We start from the raw sequence: 23,883 nt of genomic DNA, 5'->3' as shown, positions 1-23,883 counted from the left end.
ATACATAGGAAAGCTGTAGTAGATGTAGTGCAAGTGTTTTGGCAAAGCACTGTTTAGTTACCCTTGGTTCAGCTTCAATTCATACTATCAAAGCATGTAGAAATTTGAAAAGCTGATAGTTGGTTTGGGGGTTTTGCATTTATTTATCAGGATGCAGTAGATAATGTCATTATGCTCACTAGAAGGAATTTTAGACTAAAGTAAGGTGCCTGCTTACAAAGGCCATGCTTTGATTTGTCTTGAAAATTGGCATAGGACTGTATCCTTTTATCCACAATCACCAGTGATTTGGATATGACTGTCTGAGTAGTTTCCCATTGCATTTACACAACTTTTTCACCTGAGTAAAAAATCGTAATACTGAATTGTTCATTTATGAAATTATATTCAGCAGAAAGTAAGAGAGATGGTCTGCTTTCCTATACTTTTATAGTTATTTTAATAAATTTCTAAGTGCACGTCTCCCAAATTTCAAATGTTACAGACAGATAAATTCAGCTCAAAGCTTTCATGCAAGCACTTTATCAGAACAGTGAAAAATACTTCAATAACGCAGTAAGAGAAAAAAAAAAAGTGGAATGACAACTTAATTGCATCATGAAAATAAGCATCTACACACCCATATTTCAAGCAGCACCTTCCAGTTTTTCTGGTCTAAATAGCACTGTACTTTAAGGACTCACAAAAATGCTTTGGGCTAGTTTTTTACATACAAGTGTGGATTCTCTACTTGTTAAAGTTACAGCAGCTATCGACTTGGTTTGCTGTCTTTTCAGCTAACCAGCTGTCTTCAGTAATATCTTTGTCTAATGTTCCTCTTTCAATATACTTTTTTTTTTTTTTAAACTTCAAGTTTCTCAGTTTCTGTAAAAGGAAAATAAATATTCATGAGATCCAACACAAATAATTTTGCTCTCCTTAGAAATCAGTAAGAATATCAAGTCTATTCTTTGCTGGTTTCTCATATAATGCGTTAGAGAACGCCATGCTAACATCTTTTACAATAATCCAAAATGAGTCCTTTTTTCATAAGAACACATCCAGCTGAGCTGTAATTACAGTGAAATGTGCTGTCATCTTTCCAAAGAATAGTAATTAAGGATATGAGCCTGGATGTCTTGTATGCTTATGGAAACATTTTTTCCTTTACAGCTAATGATCATCCAAAGAGAAAAATCATTAAAAGGAAAATGGCAAAGGGTGTGGATAGAGACTGTCATCAGCCTTGTACACCAGTTCCAAACTCAGTCTTCTTCCTTCTTAAGAGAAAACGTGAGGAAGAAAAAGTTAAATTTATTCATGCTTCTTTGGGGAAGAAAATGAATTCATCTAATTTATCTTGTATTTTATTATTGGTATTATCTAAGGACAAATCATTCATGTTCCTCTCCCTTTTTTGATTGAGAAAAACATCTCTGAATTAGACTGTCCTTTTCACATGGAGCAAATAGAGTCGAAGATTTCCTTCATAACAAAAGTAGCCATGTGTCATAATAATTTAAATCAACACCTAAGAGCCCTGGCATGTAAGTACCTATCTCTGGAACTAAAAATCATAACCAGCTTCCTTTTTCTCTAACCAGGTCATTTTTTAATACTTGTATGCTAGTGAGAACTAATTGCAAGAAGAATGAGAAAGATTCTCTGGCTTTTATCACTACTCCACTACACTGGAAAAGGAGACTACTGTTTAATTAAAATAAGAAAAGATATTTCCTTCTTTTTAAATATTTTGGCCAATTTTTATTTTATTATTATTATTATTTTTTAGAATGAATAGAGATGAGAAATCAGTTTAAAGTGATTCCTCTTACAAGCATTTGTTTTTCTTCCTGAAAGCAATAATATAGTTCTGGCTTTGCATTTGTTAACCAATACAGTGTAGGAAGAAAACCACAGGCAAGTTAAGACACAAAGCAACACATATTTCCATCAACCTCACCATGATGAAGCAGGTTCGTACGTATCACTGTACTGCTCACTTTGAAGAAATTCCAAAGGTGAGATGCCTGAAACTCATGATATAAGAACTCTAAAATTGATAGGACTCCACAGCAATATAATTTAAACAACAGCCCAGTAAAATTCTATAAAAAGATACAACACAAGATTAGAATAATAATGTGTCAAGGCATTATGCAAGATTTGTGAACACCTTATAGCTTGCATTAAGTTCTACAAGCAAGCTAATAACAGCTCACGGCTTAATCCCATAACAATAACCAGTTATATATTTTTTTAACTGTTTGATGTTTAGCAAAGAAAACTAATTACAAGGGTATTCTATTTTAGCTGTGTGCAGTAGCAAACACTTTATAAAAGCCTCATGCACAGAAAGGAGATGTGGTCCTCTGAGAGAGGTGCTAAATTTTTGCTATCTAAAATTCGTCATTTACCATGGTCAACAGAGCATTCCTGTAGAGCAGGTCCTACATTTACACAAAAATTCCATTTGCCTTTATCAGGACATCAAAGGGCTTCCAATCTCAAAAAACACTGGGGCAGATCTGGATTTGAGAACTGGTTTGTCACTATGACAGCATTTAAAAAATTATAATATACTTTATTTCTATGGACAAACACATCATATATTATATATGTTATACTAGGACAAATACATACTTTACCAGTCTTTTCCTATACTGAATGAATGTTAAACTCCCAGTGCCCTTTTCACTCCTTTGTGTATGTAACAAAGCTGCAATAGATTTTCCACACTGAAAAACAGATTTATTAAATCTTTTAATTAAGTAAACTCAACATATCCCTGAAATACTGCCTATATACCTTACTAAAATATGTTCTTTGCATAATTTTCCTGTATACTTTCAATCCCTAATTAACACTTCAGCAAAACCATAATGAAGTTATGCATCAGTCACTTGGTTTGGATTCTTGTAATCTGCCAAATGTTAGATAATGTGCCCTAGTGTTTATATATATATATATTTTTTTAATTATACCATGAAAAATCTGCATTTAAATCTGTATTCTGCTACTGTATTATCCTTTGAAAAAATATCTGTTATGACAACTTACCAACAAATTACAAAACACACAAAAGTTTGAATATTTCTGGCATGTTATGAACTTCATTTTCTGAAACACTCAGCTGACACTCTTTCAAATTTGTTTTCATAGATATATTCAGAAATTCTTGGAGTAATAAGACTTAAAATGACTACACAGAAGATAAAAATAGCATTCTTCCTCACCACACATTATTAACCTGAGTTTTCCTTCCTGCACTTTGGAAAAGAGAAATTTCAAGAGACTGAGCAGTCAATTTATTGATTATCAATATGCAATGCTAATTAGATTGTAAACTAGAATCTAAATTTAATCTCTCTTTCTCTTTTTTTCTTTTTAAATACAACGCTGAACTTAAATGTGAATCTAAACAACTAGAATAAAAATTCCCTTTTTAAAAAAGCTGTGATACAATAATAAGTCCTCATTATAATCAGAATAGAAAAAAATGTACCCTAGTAAGGTATATAGGGCACATTGTTGAACCTTGTGGACTTCCTTGTCCACTATGATTACTACACATTTAGATAGCAGAAGCTGAGAATGATCATAACACAGAAAATATTCAAGAAACCAACACAGAGATAAGCATTAAAAGAAAAAAATATAAATAAAACCTTTCAATATTTCAAACGCTTATGTTATCTTTCCAGTAGGTGTTATAAGTAAGTCATACACTGGTCATTACCCGACTGCTATATGTTTACTAACTTCAGCTAAGTAGAAAAATATTGAATCTAATAGTTATTTAAATATAGTTCACCTTGTTTTACTGCCTCCATTCAAAATAGATGGTTGAAGAGTATTCCAGTATGGAGACAAATAATGTGTTCATGGAAGGGCCACAATAGGAAAAGAAATGCATGAAGTTACAGGTAGTCAAACTCTCTGGAAGAAATAATGATTGGTTTGTGATTTCTTTTTTCTTTCTTCTTTTTTTTCTTTTTGTTTTGGAAATGGAATCTCTTCAACATACTGCAAGTCCACTTGGAATGCCAGAGCAGAAAAATTTTTAAGCAAAATTACCATTCAGGTAAGTATTACAGTCACTGCCTGTCTGCGGTAACATGTTATTTTGGGTTACTCAAGCAACCGCTCAGGATGATAATCAGAATATATTAGAAAATTTGTTAATAAAGATCATATTAATAAACTGCTGCAGACAACCTGGCTCTACAACTATTACATTGGATTAAACCTCTGTCAGTTAAACACAGCACACATCCAACTACAATAGAACTGTTTGCTCCATTGGAAAGGACCTTCAAAGATTATCTAGTCCCACTATCTGACCATGTCAGGGCTAGCCAAAAGTTAAAGCACATTATTGAGCACATTATCCAAAAGCCTGAACACTGACAGGCGTGGGGCAACAACTACCTCTCTAGGAAGCCCGTTCCAGTGTTTGATCATTCCTACTGCAAAGAATTTTTTTTTCCTAACATAATCTCTTTTGATTTGTAGGGCTGTTTTCTCTCAAATGTGTTTTAAAATTTTACACTGCATAGCCTAATTATTTTCAAATATAAAGCGTTGAAACCCACTTCTGAGTTTTACTAATCCGTAGCGAATGCTGTCACAAAACACTTTCTACCCCACTGAGTAGTGGGGCTCAAGAGGAGAATGTATTAGAACATTCACAAGGAGAAAGCATTAAAGGCAGAGACTTAAAAGCATTTTTTTGAAAATTCTTTTGAAAAACACTACGGTTTTTTTCCCATCAAATTATTTCTAAATCTGTAATTATATTTCAGAGACTTCCAGTGGACTTGCTCCAGAAGGATTGGATTAGGCTGTTAATTATTAAGAACTCACATTAACATACTGAGTTATACTCGAGACTTGGCGTTTACTAATATTACCATATTAACAGAGAAGCACTGCTGGAAAGTTAAGACTTGAAATCCTAATTAAATTCAATAGTCTGTTTTCCTAAGGAATGGTCCAGAGCTGTCTTAGTTGCTATTTAAAAATGTATAATGTTAACTTCAGAGATATTCTTTTAATTTTCTGTGGACCAGACCACCCATGGTATTTTCAATCTATTTGTCAGGGAATACAATTTACATTTTCCCTATTAATCCTCTTAATAATTGAGTCACATGCTAATGAAAACTTGAAACACACAGGAAATTGATAGTTACAATATTTTTCCCTTTTTATTCACCCGGGTGATTATTCTCCTTATCTCAGATAATTGAAAGAATGGATAATTAAACAATTTTCAAATATTGCCCTGATGAATTAATATATGAAACAAAAAAAGATATAAATATTGAAGAAGCATGTTATCATTGTTGCTTAATAACAAGACCTGCACAATCTGTAGTGTATATGAAATTTTATTTAATTGGCGATGAATTTATTTCTAAGTTATACATTGTCTAAAATCACACAGTGATAGTCACATAGTGATACATACACAGAGCCTATAAATTTATAAATTATTGTTTATTTAATTATTATTTACCATTACACAATGAGTTACTCTAAAACAGGGCTGAACAACCTGGCAACCATTGAGATCCAAAAGCAACAAAACATAAGTGCATTGTCCTAAAATTCTGTTTCTTACAGCTGTGTTTTAGAGGAAGAGGGTATTTTTCTTTAGCAATCTGTAGATCAGCTTCTGTTAAGTTTAAGTATTACCTTGGTCTTCCATATCTGGAGACCATGTTTCAAATATTTAAATGAACTACAGCTAATCAGACATCAGTCTTGGTCTTGAGGAACAGGTAAATACAATTTTCTTTCTGAGAGAACTGAGTTGTGGCACAGACTAAACTTCATTATTTTGTTTACATTAAATTAACCATTTAATCTCATTGCAGCAGACATACACACTAATTGGAAATTATGTGAACCAGCAGTCCTAATGTCTAAGTTTAAATTATCACAGCCAGACTAACTCCTATTTTGTGATGTTTAGGGCTTGAATTATACAAGAGAGATTTTGCAGAATCAATTTTTTTTGCTGTTCCATTTCTGTAGGTGAACAGAAATTTAGAAATTAGTTGGATAACACAATGCTATTGACAAACAAACAATTCCCCAAAATTTGTCTTGCAAGACATAGCAAACTTTGTAGAAAGCTTTGAGGAATCTGTAAGGATGTTATAGTTCTGCCCAAGTATAAAACATGAATTAATTGGAAGTTATTCTCATGAACATTACATAAGCATTGGCCACATGTAAAAGAGGCAAGAAGAGTTATTTCCATTATGAAAATTGCCTGCATAGCTATCAGTTGTACAGGCCCATTACTTTGTTTTTAGTTGATGTTTACTTCAGCACAACATGGGAAGGAGAAAGGTGTTTCAACAAATATACCTTGGATTGGAGTTCCAATTGTGGCATTCTGGATAGGTAAGAATATTATTTTATTTTCATTTTAAAATGGTTTTGCCAGGAGAGCAAGTATATGAACTTCAATAGTAACCACTGTTTGCCACAGACATTGTGCAGTTACATCAAAATGACTCACTTAGAGATTGCATTCATATCTACTTTCTCTTAAGAACAGATTATAAGGAAGAAATAAAAGCTCTCTGAAAGAAATCGGTGTTTTTTTCAGTCTGAAAAATGCATTCCTTGCATCAATATATGTATTTATATAATTTATGTATTTATAATTAACTTACTGGACATCAATTGCTGATCCAAAGATTAACTATGTGAACAACAGGAGTAGCACATCAGTTTGTATCCATGGTATTTTAATGATAAAGATTAATACTTGGTTAGGAGGAAGGAAGTAATTTGCACAGCATGTTTATCATCTGAGGTCAAAACAGAATTAATCAGCAGCTGCTTATCTGTATAGTCTGCACTGAAAGAGTCTTAAAGTCTTCATTAAATGCAGTAAAAATTCAAAAGAAGAATATTTTAAATTTATAGCTTTCTACATATAGAGCTAAAATTTGACAACTCCCCAAAGGCAAGGCTCAATGAAAAATATTTTACGTACTGCATGTAAATGCAGTAAAATAAGCTATGTGTAATAAGCCTTATCCTTATTTTAATAAAATGTCTCATTAATTCCATCTTCACCAATCCAAACTAATGCACAAACCTGTGTAAGGTACCAGAATACTGAGTACAATCATTCACTGATAGAGCAACATCATTATAAAGTGATGTGTCCTTAAAGGTCATGTAGTAGACCAAATGAAGATTGTTTCTTCATCATCTGATATTTTGTATGCATTTCTGACTGCTGATGTGTAGAGAAGGAAATAAAATCAAAACCTTAGAAAATGACAAAATTGTTAGACAGTACAATGCAAAAGAAAGAGAAAATGACAAGGAGTTACTGGAGCAGGTCCAGAGGAGGGCAATGAAAACTACCAGAGGGCTAGTGCACCTTCTTTACGCAGACAAGATGAGAAAGCTGGGGCTCTTCAGTCTGGAGAAGGCTTTGAGGAGACCTTATAGTGGCCTTCCAGTACCTGAAGGGGGCCTACAGGAAAGCTGAGGAGGGATATTTTATACTGAGAGGTAGCAACAGGATGAGGGGAAATGTCTTTAAACTGGAAGACAGTAGACTTAGACTAAATATTAGGGAGAAATTCTTTACTGTGAGGGTAGTGAGACACTGGAACAGATTGCCCAGTGAAGTTGTGAGTTCCCCTCCGTGGATGCATTTGAGACCAGGCTGGATGGGGCTTTGAGCAACCTGGTGTACTGGGAGGTGTCCCTGCCTATAGGATGGGATTGGAACTAGATGATCTTAAAGATCCTTCCAACCCAAACCATTCTATGATTCTGCGATTCTATGAAAATTAGAATAAAAAGAAGGGAAATCAACGAGGATAAATTAATAGACACAATAGGCAAATGAATAGTTGAAGGAAAGTGTTTTCACCCAAAACAACTGGCAGAGGCTGTCACTTAGTTCATCACCACATATCTCTGGCCACTGATGGATAATGGTATGTTTTGATTTTCTGTCAAGTTACTAGGAACATAATGTCTTTAGTATCCTATGCTTCTCTAAGGTTACAGCAACCACAATGTTCTGGTCTAACCTGGGAAAAGTACTTCCAAAGCAAAACATTGTAAATATTTCAGATCTTTATTTCACTCTTTTATGCACCAGTTCTTATACCTATCCACCTCACAAAGCTCTTAGATTTTCACTTAGAAAGTTTCACCAAAAACTGTTCTCTCTTTATGTATACGAGACCATTTCTCTTGCAAAAGTTCAAGTCTGAAAATTCTATTATTTTTATATTGCAACTCTTAGTTTTTAAGTTATTTGCATAGGTAGCCATGCACAAATGGGAAAGATTGCTGTGCCTAGCCTCAGACATTCAGCAGTCCATGGGCTTAAATGTGCTTGCAAAACTATAAAGCAGAACTTGTCTACAAATGTAAAACCCAATGAGTCATCCTGTCGCTATGACAGTGACTGCCCATGGTTACACCCTGCAAAGTGTGTCCTTCCCATTTAATGTTGTTCTACTCTGCGTAAGATGCATTCTGCTGAATATGGCAGGGCTCATATTTTTACGCTTCCATTTTAACCGTCCCCTGGCAAGCAGAGACATACTGTTGCAGCACTGAGAGGAACTGTGAAATACCAACTGTGAAATACCAAACTGCAAACTGCATAGTCCTTTCTGTAGAGACTCAGACTCAGCCAAATCACCTTTTTTTTTTTTTTTTTTTTTTGGATGGAGTAATCAAAGGATGAAATTAATACCTAAGTCAAGAAATCCAGTTTGTCATGAAAAATGCCTAAGGAGTTTCCCACTCTTTTAGCTGCTTCCAAATCCATGATGCTGTCTCATACCCTACCATGCTGTTGTATCCAAGCAGCTATACTCACCCGGATCGGTTCCTTTACCCATGTACAGCATGACATTTAGAGCAACTTGTATGGCCCTAATTTGAAAGGCAGCGTACAAAGGCAGGAGGACAGTAACTCCTGAGGCCAGCACTGTCATTAAAGTTGCTGTATAATGAAACTACAGCCTAAGTAACTTGCCTAAAACTGCACTCCAAGTCAAAAGAAAATGACCAGAAACTGAGCTTAATGCTTCATGGCATGTCTACACTCTAATTTAAGCGTGACAGGGCAAGTTTACTGCCCAAAGACAAGCCAGCATCTGTGATCATGAGCTCACTGTCCCCAAAGCAGAGTGACCTTGTCCTCACATCAGCTGAGCTTGTACAGGCCTGAACAACAGGCAGAAACATCATACAGGCTTTTGTGCCTGCACGTCTTCATAGCTCATATGTTCTTCTTCTCCTTATGATACATCATCACAGCAACACAATGATTACTGCAATGGTTTTTATTTTTTTAAAATATCAATTTCCTTACATCTTCAGTCATTACAATTGAAATCAGAAATTTAAATCAGTCATTAAAGCTACCCAGAGCAGCATATGGCCTACGTGTCAAAGATCAGGCTCCTGAAATCTCTGGCTCACTGTGCTCAATATCCAACACTTTCTGAAGACCACTGGGGCTACCAGTGCCCCTTTGGTGGAGGCTAAGGAAGTCCCTGCAGAAGCTCCAGGTTCTGAGGAATGACAAAGGACACAAATCAAGTGTTGGAGCCCAGGCTCACACAAAGGATCTGCACTGGGGCACTTCCTTCTGCCCTTTCACTATTAAGGAAACATTTCACTGTTTTTTTCCAACATAGTGCACAATATCCTGATACAGGTTCAGGCTTATAAACATTCTTCTAAGAAGACTAGCATGATGTAGTATTTGAATGTAGATGTTACAAGTTTTATTATTTTATTTCACCTGTTACTATCTCTTTCCCCGTCCCTGCAGTACCTTAATATGAGGAGTATTCTTACTTTCAATAATCAGTTAGCCCTCACTGGGAGCTTCATTCCCCTGAGCCTTGCTGCACATTTCTAGGCAATGTCACACCTTTTGAACATCACAGTTATAGATGTCAGTATGAAAAGTTTTCTCCATCTCACAATCACTATTTACAAAACTGAAAAAAGGCTCATAATTTGTTCCCTGGTATTATCTTAGGATTAAGCTGCAGACAATCATTTTCCATTAGGCAACAATTTGATTATTTTTCTATACATGGCTTGAGCGCAAAGCTAGACAAGCAAATGGAGATCTTATTCCTAGCACATATAAGCATTTACATTTCTGATAATAGTTGTATCAGCAAATTGTTTCTTCACTATCTAAAGCAAATGCACTGTTATGATCCATTGAATAAATACTGTTTCTGCACCAGGCTTGAATTCCAGGAGCTCACAGGAAACAAACTTAACACAGCTTCATTGAACATGTTGACAACCTTGATCTTGAAACCCAACTAAATTTTGACAAAGCATGATGCAAAGTGTAAATATATAACTATACTATACTCAGGCCAAGATGCGTATCCGCATTTAAAACCTATTTTAAAAATCTAGCATTACACTCAACCTGCTAAAAATCCTTTTATTTTAAAGCATAACAACATGATACAAGAAGATCTCAGCTACTTAAATATATATGTTTCAAACTGCAGCACAACTATCTGTCAGAGACATTCACCACAGAAAAACACTTGCTTACCTTTTGGAAAATAATTCCTCTTCTCCTTCAGCACCCATTGATAAGCTCATCATGCTACTTACTTCATGAAATAACACCCAGGACCAGGCACATTTTGAAAAGTTAATAACGCAACGTGCTGCCTTATCTCTAGCAATCTGTGACGCTTGGGATGTGATTAAAGTGTTTTGGGATTTCATAAATGAGGCAAAGAATTAAAATATATATATTTTTTTTGTTGTTGATTGTTTTAATACATACTTTTAAAAGGCTGAGGGAGAAAGGTGAGATATGAGTTACAGTATTGTTATCTCAAAGATTAACTCACACAATATATTTATCTTCACATAAATCACAGTTCTGCATGACAGCATAGCATAATTTATAGTTTTCAATACTGAAACTCAGACATAGATATTAATGGTAAATCTGCTGAAGGCAATTAGTCTCTTTTCACTAGCTCAGGTGAAACTAATGAATTGCCAGGGACTTGTCTGGATGAACACATATTTCTTCCAATTTCTACATAACCAAGGAATATTCCACAATGTAAATCTTGTAGTGATTACAAAGAAGAAAGCTAAAGTTACCTTAATGTCAGGATATTCAGATTCTCTTAGTCTTTTTGTATTATTCTATCTAAAAACTGCTGTCAGTCATTAAAAAAATGATTTAATGGTAAAAAATAAAAAATAAAAATTCTTTGGAGTAGTTCTGTCGATACTGAAGTCAGATTCCTTTCTTTATCCTAAGGTTTTAAGCCACTTCCACAGGTTATTTACTTATTTAAATGCTGAATCACTTAAGTCTTTAGTCTGTCAACAGTACATTGTCTGCTTTGGATTAGAAGTCAACATCAACTGTGCAAGTAACAAGAATAAAATTGCAGCAAGCTTTTAAGGTGAAAATGCATATCTCACATTATTGATTAAGTCCCTGATTCCTGAAATCATTCAGACTACAAGTTGCCAACTTTGCCAATATTTAATTATACTCTAATTCACCATTCTTTTAAATTAGAAGTGTAGCAACTTAACACAAAACAGAGGAGCTGTTTTTTTTTTATCTCAAAGAACACAAAGCTACAAATTATTGCGAATGACTTGCAGTGTGTGTTTCTGTGGACAAACAGCACAAACATCCCCTAATAATTGTGACTGAGTTGTAATGCTACCCCCTATGTCAAGCCAAATTGATCCAGCCAAAAGTTTACTTTGTAGATAAAAACAGAATGAAAATGCCAAAATTTGACTATGAAAAGTAAGCAGAGATATAAGATTTCTTTTTAAAAGACCTAAATGTTGATTAGCTAGGCAGACAATATATGTTGAATTTACCTCAGCTATATCAAAACAAGTTATGGATATGAGAATAAGTGGATCCTGCTCCATTCCCACTTCTCCTGTCCATGCTTTTTTATCCACTTCATAATCAGCCCTCAAAGTTCAATCTCTTAATGCACTATAAAACTGCCCACTGGTTTGGTCAGGACAATTATTAATCCAGCCAAAGATTATGTCAACTAGCAATAAAGACAGCTGCGTACCAGAAGTGATGCAGTGAAAGTGAAGTGGCACGCTCAGAAAGGAACATTGTATGTCAGTAAAATTTGCTGACAAGTCACACGCTAATTCCATGAAGTCACATTCTCTCTTCTTCTCTTATGAGAACCTATACATAAATCCAGTCAGAAAACATTATTCCTATCACTAATCATAATCTTTAAGGTTTACTCATCCCTCTTCAAAGGATCTTGAAAATATTTTAGGTTTTGTTCGTAAAAGACACAATCCTCCATTCAAAAAGGCTCTGTGTAAAATAGCTTTATTTATTCTACAACTGCAAACACTTCTATGCACCTTGGCTTATGAGCAGAATGAAGTCTGCTAGAAACAGAACCTTTCACATCAGCTGCTAAATGGTGCTCTATGTCAGAAAATCAAAATACAGGTTAGTATGAGTAATCCTTTAAAATGGTTACAATTTCAGAAACCAGAGGAAGATAATTGTTTTGGGAATACTTATGCCGCCTAGGCAGACTACAGAAACCTTTCAATTTAAGAGTTCAACAAAGCATTCAACACAAGACTGTCAAAACTGTCTCCACTGGTTATACCAATACAACATGCAGCAGTTTCAACGTGATTCAGTATATTCCAAGATGACAACAGAAAAGCAGAGAAGCAGAAAGCTGCTGCATTTCCTGAAAAGATTTGAGAACCAGAACCACTGACTCTCAGCACAGTACAACCTGAAACATCTGTAGTCTTGCTAGATATCAAGAAAGCTTTAGAGAAGCACATTTTGTTTCTGGACCCTTTTCAATAATGAGCTTTTGATTGTCACTAGATTGCTCCGCCCTTCCACCCATCCAAGCAGGGCTTCTACAAACGCGCTGACAAAAGAGAAATGGGTAAATTAATTCTGGACCAAAACAGAGCAAGATAAACCTTTTCCTTAAACATTTCATGAGAATGAAGCACTTCTGTGCAGTCTTTGACACAGTGGATCAATCAAAATATAGTCACACCATCCTTTAAGCACTGAGCACCACACCGTGGAAAGTTCCTGTTAAGACAGCTCAAAAACCAAAGCAGTAAGACAGTGCACATGGCCAAATGTCAACACTACTCAAAATTAAGTTCTTACAGAAGGAAAAGTATTATAGAACAATTTACCTCAAGTTGTCTTTGCTACAGTAACTGCTGTAGAAATTTGCAAGTATGCTAATGGAATGTGTTGGTATTTAAAATTCCTTTTTTCAGAAATGTATTTGTCTTACTCAGTGAGTATCCCAGCAGTATAAAGAAATGTTTCACTCCTAAAACTGGAAAACTTTTTAAAAATATTGAAGAGGCATCAGCTTTTTCAAAAGGTGCCATCTACAGTTCTGAACTGAGTTACTCAGGCTTAATACACGCTTACAACAAAAGCTGCAGGAAATGCTGCCTCCTACAGAACACACAGCACCTCAACACACCATAAATTAAACAAAGTAGACAAGTACTATTATGTGTTTTTATTATAGAAAAACAAAAGGCTTACACTTGAATTCAAAAAGCAGCATTATTTCATGAATTCAAAAGAGGTTATGACAGTGAAGTTGCTTTAAGAAACCTTGAGAGATTTGAGAAAAGAGAATAAAATGGCAGATTCTCATCTGACAACAATCTAAATTATTTGCATGACCACAGTAAGTTTCTGTAATTGCATATCACTTCCTACACTCAGTTTGCGATTCGTATGCTCTTCTTTTCCCTGTGCCTTGTTGAACATAGCTGAGAAAAGGATTTGGTGAAAAGAGCAGTACATTTCAAGCTTGATTTTCAATAGCTCAGTACACATCAGATTGATATTACAATTCAGAAGTGACTCAGGTACATTTTCTTCTTCAGCAGTTGAATGTTACAGTTGTATCAGAACCCAGTGTGAGGTGTTTCTTACACAGCATTTATCATTTTCAGCTTTGTATCACAGAAGATTTCTCAGCAAGATACAGGGCTAGTATTTGGTTGTAAACACAAAAAATAACCACAGAAATGAAGAGTCACAAATGAAGCAGTTCTTTGCGCAATGCAGCAGATTCATGGGGTTTCTTTTTACTTTTGTTGGTCAGGTTTTTGGCTGGTTTCTTAATTACACACTACAGACTGAAGGGTGGTCTTCCACTGATCAATCCACCTTTTAGTCAAAAGCTGCATGTCCCCAGTAAAAGCCAAAATTAAACACACAATTGATTTGTATTTGAAATCTCATGGCAACAGACAAATCAAGAAAACATCTTACTATATCAATAGTCCTACATTTTTATTACCACCACTGACTTATGTTGAATTCCAAAGGAACTTATAACCTTGTCCTTGAGTGATTATTGTTTTAAAATGCAACTCAACAGCTCTAAATTATATTAAAGACGACTAAATACATTTTTAAGCATCTCACTCTTCACATATATGCTAAAAATATACCTCAATGTATCCTGCATATTGAAAAAAACAAAACAGACATTAAGAAAGCAAGGTAACTTACTATTTACAACCAGCTCAAATATGATGCAAACATAATGAAAAAAAGGGAAAAAAAGCAATTCACAAAGGAAAAAGGAGAAAACAAAAAGCAAAAAAAAAAAAGCATTTCTGACACCTGTTATTCAGAATTATACAAACTCATCTTTTCTTCTTGTTCTGAAAGAAAAAAGGGTTGGCTAAAAATCAGGGTTTTTTTCTGAAAAATAATTCCTAACTTTAGACCGTGTTTGTTACACTGATAACAGTCATCTACTTATTGTATCCTGCATTGTAACATGAAAACAGTTGATACCAAGCTACTTAAACAGAAGAATCAAATTTTCTTCCTACAACAAAAGGGATGCAATTCATTCTCCATAGTTATGTTTTACGTTATCATCAGTTGCTCCAACACAAAACTTGACTATTTAAGTTTACCAATGTCTTAATTTAAAATGCCTTAACTTAGAGTTATAGCACAGTTATTTCTTATGTGATCTAGCTGCCTTACACAGAGGACTTCATCTGTATTATATTGTAATATTACTTTAAAAGAGGAAAAAAAAAAAAAACAACAAACAGCATGAATACCAAGATAAGGAACAACAGAAGATCTGTTTGTATGGTACTCTTCATAGCATCAGTGCCAAAGGCCTTGGAGATTTTAACCTTGGACACAAACTAGTCATTTTCACAGGACTGTATTAGAAGTGACTTTTATGACTAAACAGATAAAAATGCATTATACTGGTCAATCTGTATGAAAGTTAATATTACGCTTCGTTAACTCTCTAGGTAACAGTCTCAAACAATAATATCAACACCAACCACCTCAAAGACTTGTAACAATCTAAATTAAACATTGTAAACATGTTTACATCAGTCAAAAAGCTTGTCATGTGGGATTTTGGCAAAATAGAGTGCTTGTGTCATCATTTATCAAGTTGTACTATAGTTTCAGAAAACTTTTATTACAAATGATCATTTGTAATAAAAGTTCATGTAAGCATAAAACAATTTAACACGTAACCTTGTTTGAAAAGTTTTAAAATGTAGTTCTCCAATCATTTTTAGCTGCAAACATACTGTATATCGGAGATATTCTTGACTGCCAGTAATTACATTAGTACATAATAAAACAGTCCTCTGGTTTATAACAATTTACATTTAATTTGATAACAAAAAAATATTTTTTTCCAAAATAATGTGCAACAATACAACATGTGAGTTCCTGGAAAAACCGTAACATGTCTTTAACCATCAAGGTTCTGAAAGAATTTACAGATCTCTCGAATTTTCTTTGTATACAGCCTTAATTTTGAGTGTTCGGTTGGGCTGTATTATTATGAGTTCATCAGGTATACTAAGGTCAAATAACATTATCTCATTGTTCTAGGAACAAACAATAAAAAACCTCCGCAAAAGTACCTGCAAGTTCCTTCATATTCCTTTGATAATCATTAAAGACAATTGAGAGAGCATCCCAATTTCAGCTCTTTTTCCTGTCAATATCTGAGAAAAATTAAACACATGCAAGCCAAAACTACCATAACGCAGACACAAAAAGGTCCTTTCATGAAGATCATCAATAAATGACTACCTTCAATAAATAAGTCTATTTGGAAATTCTAGAGATTTTTTGTTCAACACATTAGTCTTTTTTCTTTTCTAGTAGGTCTTTCTGTTTAAGCTCTCCATCTGAAAGTTCTGCATATTTTCCGTTCTTTTCCTCCTCTTTCTCCTCCTCACTGCCATCATCTGTGAGCTCCCGATCGCTGTTTTCCTTTTTAACTGCCTCGTGTTCATCTACACCTCCATCTGTATCAGCTGTGCAGATTCCGTAACACATTATGCTGATGACACCCAGGGGTAACCCAAAGAGAAAGCATCCCAGAAGTGGCGAACTCTTGAACACTGACTGTTGGAACACAGATTTGAAGTAAAAAAACACTTCCACTGAACATACACAATTACTGCATTACTTATTACTCTGCATATTTATTTACTAAGATCTGAACTGAGTCAGTTTTCTTAAGAAGGGCAAAGCAGTCATTTTAGCCATTCCTACTGTAAGCTCGTTTAAAAAAAAAGTCTTAGGTTATTACTACAATAGGATGATTAATGTTAACATACTAGCTACAAATTTTATCCATTGTCTGAAGTTTGAGAAACCATTGTGCTAATAATATTAAAATAACATTTTAAAACAACCAGCTTAAACTCTCATTTGTGTCTCATTCTCAAAAATGAGTTTGAGTCATCATAAGGGATCTGGAGAAGCCACCTGTTATTAGACCTATTAAAGAGAAGCTTGAAAGACTTTATTGCACAAGAGGAAGGACTTCTGGTTTCAGAAACTGATGCATGAATGCTGCATGCTGACAGAAGTTTGGAAGCCACATAAAGAAACAAGCAAACGTGAATTCAAGTTCACAGCAAAGATTTTTTTGTTCGTGCATGACGAGCAGAAAAAAAAAATATGTATTTCTGCCCAACAAAATGCCGGTAAGTATGGCTAACTCCAGGAAGAATGACAAAATATTTGTTTTAAAACCACACCAAGTATAGTATTTAAATCTCTTTATGCCCTAAATAAGGGTTAAGAAAAACATTTTTAATTCTTTCTGTTCTATCCCTTAAAACGTACATCAGATATTAATACAGAATGGAAGTGAAAAAAATAAACTCTGTATGCTGAATATTTAGCACACTAGAAAATGTTATTAGAGACTTTCATCAAGAAGTTAATTAGGCTTAAACCTAATGCATATGTGTGAATGAGCATATATATGAACAGATTTATATAAAATATTTCTAAAATCTATAAAAACTTATGCATCCTGATTGTTAAGGTTACCATCTGTATGGAAATTGCTAGGTCATGATCTGAACTGATGACTGAGCACTAGGTGACAAGTCATGTCTAAGCCAGTGAGCTCAGGTGCAAGCAATGCATGTGAGCAACCAGAACTGGTGGACCCAGGGTCCTTACCCTCATTTATGGATTAGCAGCTGAGGGAGAAGCATCTCTATTCCGAAATGATGCTCTTGAGATGTCACCAGTCTCTAGAAAGGATGAGCATCCTTGTTCTAAATAGCTTTTTAAACTAAATCTTAACAAATACCTTCATAAGTGTGCTCCTGTCCTAGTAGAAGACATTATCATTGCCTTCCATTCCTCCACACTATCTAATTTACAAAATATAAAACTTACCACAACAGTAGACTTGGCATCATAGACTATTCTCTTGATTCGCTGCAGAACTCCGTCACCACCTTGTGCCTGAAATTTCAAATGGAATCATGTCAAAACTGCTGACACTTTTCAGTTATGATTCCAAAAGTTCATTCTTCAGACCTTGAAATCCCCTTGAAAGCCCCTTTAGAAGGAAATGAAAAGTAATTATTCTTGCATCTCACAATACCCAGGCACTCCAACTTTTCTAGCATGGACAAATATATCAATAGTCTCAAGAAAAGCTTTCCCACAGCTATTTTAAGCAAATGGCTAACAGTGAACTGGTACTCTTAAACACTTCTTACTATAGAGAAACATTAAGAAAAACTAACAATTGTCCCAGTGTAACCATTATAAAATTGAAGAGAACTTCTGAACCTTCTTTTCTAAGTTGATTGATATCTATTTATGGATAAAAACAGAAGCAGTTAGAAAAATCTAGAAAGTAACAGAAAGATACACAGGAGTAATGAAAAATAGTCTGATATTGCTGGCCACAAGCTATCTGCGTTACTACCTGAATTAGCAGAGTTTCCAACACACTAGATGAATCTGAAGCTAATTTGTGTGTTGAATAAGGCCAATCTTCACCTGCCTCATAATGCCAGAGAAATAAATAGGATGAGAATCTACATTTTGGAGAAAATCAATTGACCAGAATGTGATCCTGACCAAGTTCTCTTAAAGTGCAAATTACAGAGATGAAGGACTCAAAGAAGGTTACCAAGACCATACAGAATAACAAGGTGATTATTCCAACACCTTCAAAATAACGGAGGTAGGGATTGTCATGTTTCTCAGAAATTTTACTGTGGTTCGGAAACCTTACATTCTATTACTAGTTTATCATTGTACTTTAAAGACTGCCAATTTCTTGGGTCTGAACATATCTGCAGTAATGCCATTTTATGTCTACAGACATCATTTAGCTTCAATGAAGTCCCACTCTGTATTCGCTCCGTCATGTACATATAAAAGATGTGAATTCAAACAGGCTTTTAATCATTCTAGCTAAAATACTGTAAACAAAACATACAAAGACACAAGTGATAGTACAAGAAAAAACACACGGCATCACAAATCCATTACTCAAGTTAAAAACCAGACAAACTAATTTAATCTGTTATATTTAAACAAAACTAAACAGATGCTAATAAAAACATAATTTAGAACTTTCAAGTGCAATTAAAAGTATTAAAGAATTGAGAACTGAAGAAAAAAACACAACTAAAGGATTTATTTGGAATGTCCCTTGCCTTGTGTTCAGATACTTAGCCAGTAAAGTCATTGACAGCAAGCAAATCCACCCATATTGTGTTGTATATCAATCTGTCAGACTAAATAAACCACAGTATCCTTGTGACTGAAACAGTCTACAGCCTTACTTGTTATTACTATTCAGCATCTTAAAACTGTTGGCATAATGTGATGCGAGATTCAACTAATCCAGTAAGTATTCAATGTAAAGTGAACTGGACATAGGTGTCTTCCAGAAGGCAGCAGCATGATGTCAGCACTGCCTTCTTTCACTGAGAGGCCACCTTGCCCTGTGAGCACAAATGAGAGCCCTGATACAGTCTTTTCCTTATTCCATAACATAGCCTTTTGCTCAACTTACAGTCCACTGAGGGTAGAAGCAAACCTCAGCTTGCTTTGCTAACATGAAAAAAAAAAACAACAATTGTCCAAGCCATTAACTGTGGGTGAATTGATTAGGTTTGTTAAAAAGTCATTAAGAGCAGTTAGAGAAGAGCAAGCTTGTGTCTGAAATATGCAAAGGAAGCATACCACTACTCTGAATCAGAACATATCATTCATGAAGCTGCTAGATTTATTTAGTCGTTGCCCCCCCCCCCCCCCCAAAAAAAAAAAGCATAGAGCCAAATTACATTCACCAGAAAAAATTTAAAGGAAACTAGGAAGAGAATTAAAAGCTCTCAATTTATCAGTGACAACAGTAAAAGAAATATCAAGATAACTTAATAAGCTTTATACAATAAAACTACATTTGCTTGCTTTAGAGGGTTCTGCAGTCAGAAATCTGAGCAAAGGAAAATCCTGAACTCAGAATCATACATATATAGACGGTGTCCAAGATAAGACGACAGAAAAGAAGATAAAGCATATGACATGAGATTCAGAGCAACCTTTTTTTCCCTACTTCAACATCTTATAAACACCAACAATATATTTGAAGTCACTATGAAGACTTACTTCAGCCGTACCATCCAAGATATTGTTAATAAACTGAACCATATCTTCTGTGTTCTCAATGTGCCTATCTGGTAGAAAATACTGCTGATTGGAGGTATTCAAAACAACGATAGTAGGAATTGTCAAGTCACTGGAAACATAAAAAAGTTTAGATGTTAAAAAAAATAAATACTGTCTACATCATTGCAATTTAAATGACTTCTACATTATTTAATGACATTCTACATCATTAATCTTCTCCATGTGCACTGCAAATACCAGTTCCTTAAATAAAAGAAGGAAGAAGAAAGAGAATCACTGTAATAGTATAAGCTTGTTTCTCACTAATATTTTTTTTTCTCGTCTGTGTTAGTGAAGCTACTGAAACTTACTGTATTTTACATATCCATAGTGATTGCAAATTAAGTACCTTGTGACTTTCCTATTAGAGAGAGATCTCAGACAGTGGCCTTGCATTACAAATGCAGTAGTGGCACAACACACAGTGCACAAACACAAAACTATAAACCAAGAATTCAATCCCAGTTGATCAGCTCTAATCAATCAACCTTTGCCTATTAAGTTAAAAGAACACAGTATACTTTTTTTTTTTAAACATACCTTTTAGATAGAGCAAACAAGCTAGAGTTTTTAAACCATTACTACTCATTAGCTGATGTTCAAATGTATAATCACTACTAAGTAACACAACCAAAAAAATAGATTGGAAATCATCTCCAGAGATAATACAGTAAAATCTACTTTTCCAAGTAGTACTAAATTCAAACTCAGCTCAGGTTTAAGAAAAAACATATACTATACAAGCATATTTTTCAACAAACAAGATGATGCAAACTTCATTTTTCTATATTATCACTCTTGTCTAGCAGTGACTCACTCTATTTCTAATCCAAGTAATATTGATACTTCAGTCTTCACTGTGGCTATTATAATCCATAATCTCTGTAATCAATTGTATAAAAATACTTAGCATTTACTCAAGATTCTAATTTTCCTTCACATCAAAGAAATTATTGTACATTTTCTGACACAGTAATCTTTAATATTTATCCATGAAAATGCTAGGCTCCTAGAAAACTCTAGGATTTAAGGCTCAGACAATATTCCTAGAATTCAAGTTTAAAGCACGATGCACCTCAGAAAACATAAGATCTACTAGAGATAACAAAATAATTTCATCTTTCTGAATGTACTAAAAAAAAACCAAACAACAGCTTTGTCAACAGTGAAAGCTTGTAACAGGATTTTCTAAATAGTTTTCCCCTACACATTTTTATTCTCTATTTATTAGGAATAATTGAGTAATGTAAGTAAGGAATCAATCAAATCAAGTGCTTGATCACAACTTATCAACTTCTGCCAAAATATGTCACTCTGGACATACTCAAAATAAGTTTCACTATTTGGTTATGGAAAAGAAATTGATACTAAGCAGTGTAAACCACTTCCCACCCATAACGGAAAAATAAAGCACCAAAAACAGTGAAACATATTTAACAGTTAGGTAATTAAATTCTTGGAGTTGTCTGAAAAACAACCAAAAATTAAACTTGATATATAAAATTTATATGCTATCCTGGAATTTATAAAGTCACACGCTTAATTGGGTTATTACAGGAGCTGAGAAATAAAGATGTACAGACACCTTCAGTTGATGTTACAATGTTCTTCTATATCTCACCTTCTACAAATATGTATATGTATTATACTGAATATTTCAGTGAAATACATAATATACTGCTTTCTTCTTTTGTGCACACTTCTAAGTACTATCATTTTTTTTAAAACTCAACAGAAGCATTCTCTTCCATTGCTGAAGACAGAGATAAATGACACTAACTATTAGTGGAATTACATGGTCTATTATCAGATCTGGAGGCTGGTGACCCTGCCTGTGGCAGGGGCATTGGAACTTATTGATCCTTGGGGTCCCTTCCAACCCAAGCCATTCTATGATTCTACATCTAAGTCTGCAAGAGTATTTCTAATAGGGACAACTGGTAGAATTATTTTGTCCTTTGTCAAGAAAGGGTATTTGTTGTTATGCACATCTGGAAGAATAAAACATTCCGTAATAGATTTCTCCTGTTTCAAGTGGCTTTTTCTACCTGTTTTCACTTGCTGCCACCTAGTGGAAAATTGAAGGCCTGATAATATTATTTTACTCAAAATATTCAGGCAATCATGTAAACAGAAAATACTTCTCTTCAGTGTATTTTGCTGATTTCCAGTTATACTGGAAATGCATGTTTCATTTAGGAAATAAACTAAAAGTCTGCAAATAGTTCAACAGCAGCTTTTCATACACAACAAATGATAAATTTAGGCATTTTGTAGATTAAGTTAAATAATCCAACTGAACAGATCTAACAATTATTACCAGATCACTACTGCTGTAAACGACACTTGTTCTTCCCCTTCATTTTATTTGCCCCAGGGAATTCATCTACCTCCCTAGCTTCTGTGCACATCAATTCCAGTGCTCAGCAGAGTGTGCTGAGTTAAAATACAGTTAGGTCTCCTACCCTCCTAAACAGAAAAATGAAGCGAATTTATGCAGATAAACTGAAAAATCCACACAGGAAAGGAAATAATGAAAAGTGGAAGGTCTCATTATTTGGCAACCAGAAAGCACTGAATCAATAATCACACTATTTTACTCCAACTGATAGATGTTTTCAAATTACTTGTATTCAGGTACTAAACCAAATCTAGAGGCATTCCACAGAAATATTAACTAGTACTTCTGAAGTCCTCATGATTCTCCTAGAACTTTTAGTGGCACAGTTTTAAATTAGAGCATTTGCACATCTATCTTGTTTTCTTACTCTTGACCTTGTAGACATCTTGTGGCCTTAGATCTAGCACCCACAAGAGCTACAAGACCAGACAGATATAAGACAGACACTGTGGAAGATGGATACTGCAGACTACTGCAGATGCTCATGGTGTGTGCTTCAATCAACAAGAAAGGAACTCAGAATACTCCTTCAGTAGAAAGCTGGCATATTTATTCCTGTTGTGCCCTTCCTTCAGGCCAGACAAGAACAAGTCAACAGTAAACACAAAGCAACTGAACTCCCTAGTGACAGATCTTTGCAAAACAAAGAGAAACATTAAGCATTTTGTTAGGTTACTTATATATTTCAAAAGGTATTAAGTACATACCCCACAAGCAGATAGCATCTTTTACACATTTCATGCTGCTTGTCTACAGATACATGAATCTCTGCATTTCAACTCTACAAATCCATGGTGAAAACACAAATTCATTATGTCTGCTAAGTGATACTTCAATGCCAGCTTCTAAAATGGTAATAGATACCTGTCTCTGTTTTCAGGAACATCTCTTACACAATCACTGGCAAATACTGTACTTAATTCTTCAACTGCTTTTCAGAAATTAAGGGCACATAAAGCAAGATCGACTTCAACAAGCTTCAGTTTTGAAAATGCCCTAGTAAGAATAAAATATGCCTCTCCAGAAATAAAATAAAGAAAAAAAGCATGGCTAGAGATCATAAATTTTTAACAGGAAACATAAAACTTCTGATTTTGATAGCATCCTGTAAATTTAACAACAATAACAGAGAAGAAAACACAACGTACAGTTCTAATAGAGTACTTTATTAAGTAAACCTAAAAGATCAACTCTGTCAATCAGCACTACCAGTAAGACAAACCTCTAAAATTAAATTATGTAGCTTTAATTTAACAAATGATACTATATTTCTGAGGACAGTGTTTTTTGTTTTTTTTTTTTAATTCACAAAAGGCAGGAATTCTTCAGATGACTGTCTTAAGTTAAATACAATAGCAACAACTACAAGAGAAAAAAAGAATACTGAAATGCTGACACACTAGGG

General features: G+C 34.5%; 2 protein-coding genes across 3 annotated transcripts in view; both read right to left on the bottom strand.

The window, feature by feature from the left end:
* LOC146544669 (protein-glutamine gamma-glutamyltransferase 5-like) overlaps positions 1-10,617 on the bottom strand; it is a 31,496-nt gene extending 20,879 nt beyond the window's left edge. Inside the window, exon 1 of the mRNA XM_085219914.1 lies at positions 10,580-10,617. Within this exon, the coding sequence (XP_085076040.1) occupies positions 10,580-10,617 (38 nt within the window). The remainder of the gene's footprint in view (positions 1-10,579) is intronic.
* Positions 10,618-13,562: 2,945 nt separating this feature from the next.
* Positions 13,563-23,883, bottom strand: part of TMX3 (thioredoxin related transmembrane protein 3) — a 28,124-nt gene continuing 17,803 nt past the window's right edge. For both annotated transcript variants that reach the window (XM_085220707.1, XM_085220708.1), the window contains exons 14-16: positions 20,018-20,147; positions 17,780-17,848; positions 13,563-16,483 (exon numbers count right to left, since the gene is read on the bottom strand). In XM_085220707.1, the coding sequence (XP_085076833.1) occupies positions 16,217-16,483; positions 17,780-17,848; positions 20,018-20,147 (466 nt within the window). In that variant the 3' untranslated portion in view covers positions 13,563-16,216. The remainder of the gene's footprint in view (positions 16,484-17,779; positions 17,849-20,017; positions 20,148-23,883) is intronic.

The sequence above is a fragment of the Meleagris gallopavo genome, chromosome 3, assembly GCF_905368555.1.
Source record: "Meleagris gallopavo chromosome 3, MGAL_WU_HG_1.1, whole genome shotgun sequence".
NCBI lineage: Eukaryota > Metazoa > Chordata > Aves > Galliformes > Phasianidae > Meleagris > Meleagris gallopavo.
Note: the sequence above shows the minus strand (reverse complement) of the source record. Positions and strands in the feature narration are given on the sequence as shown.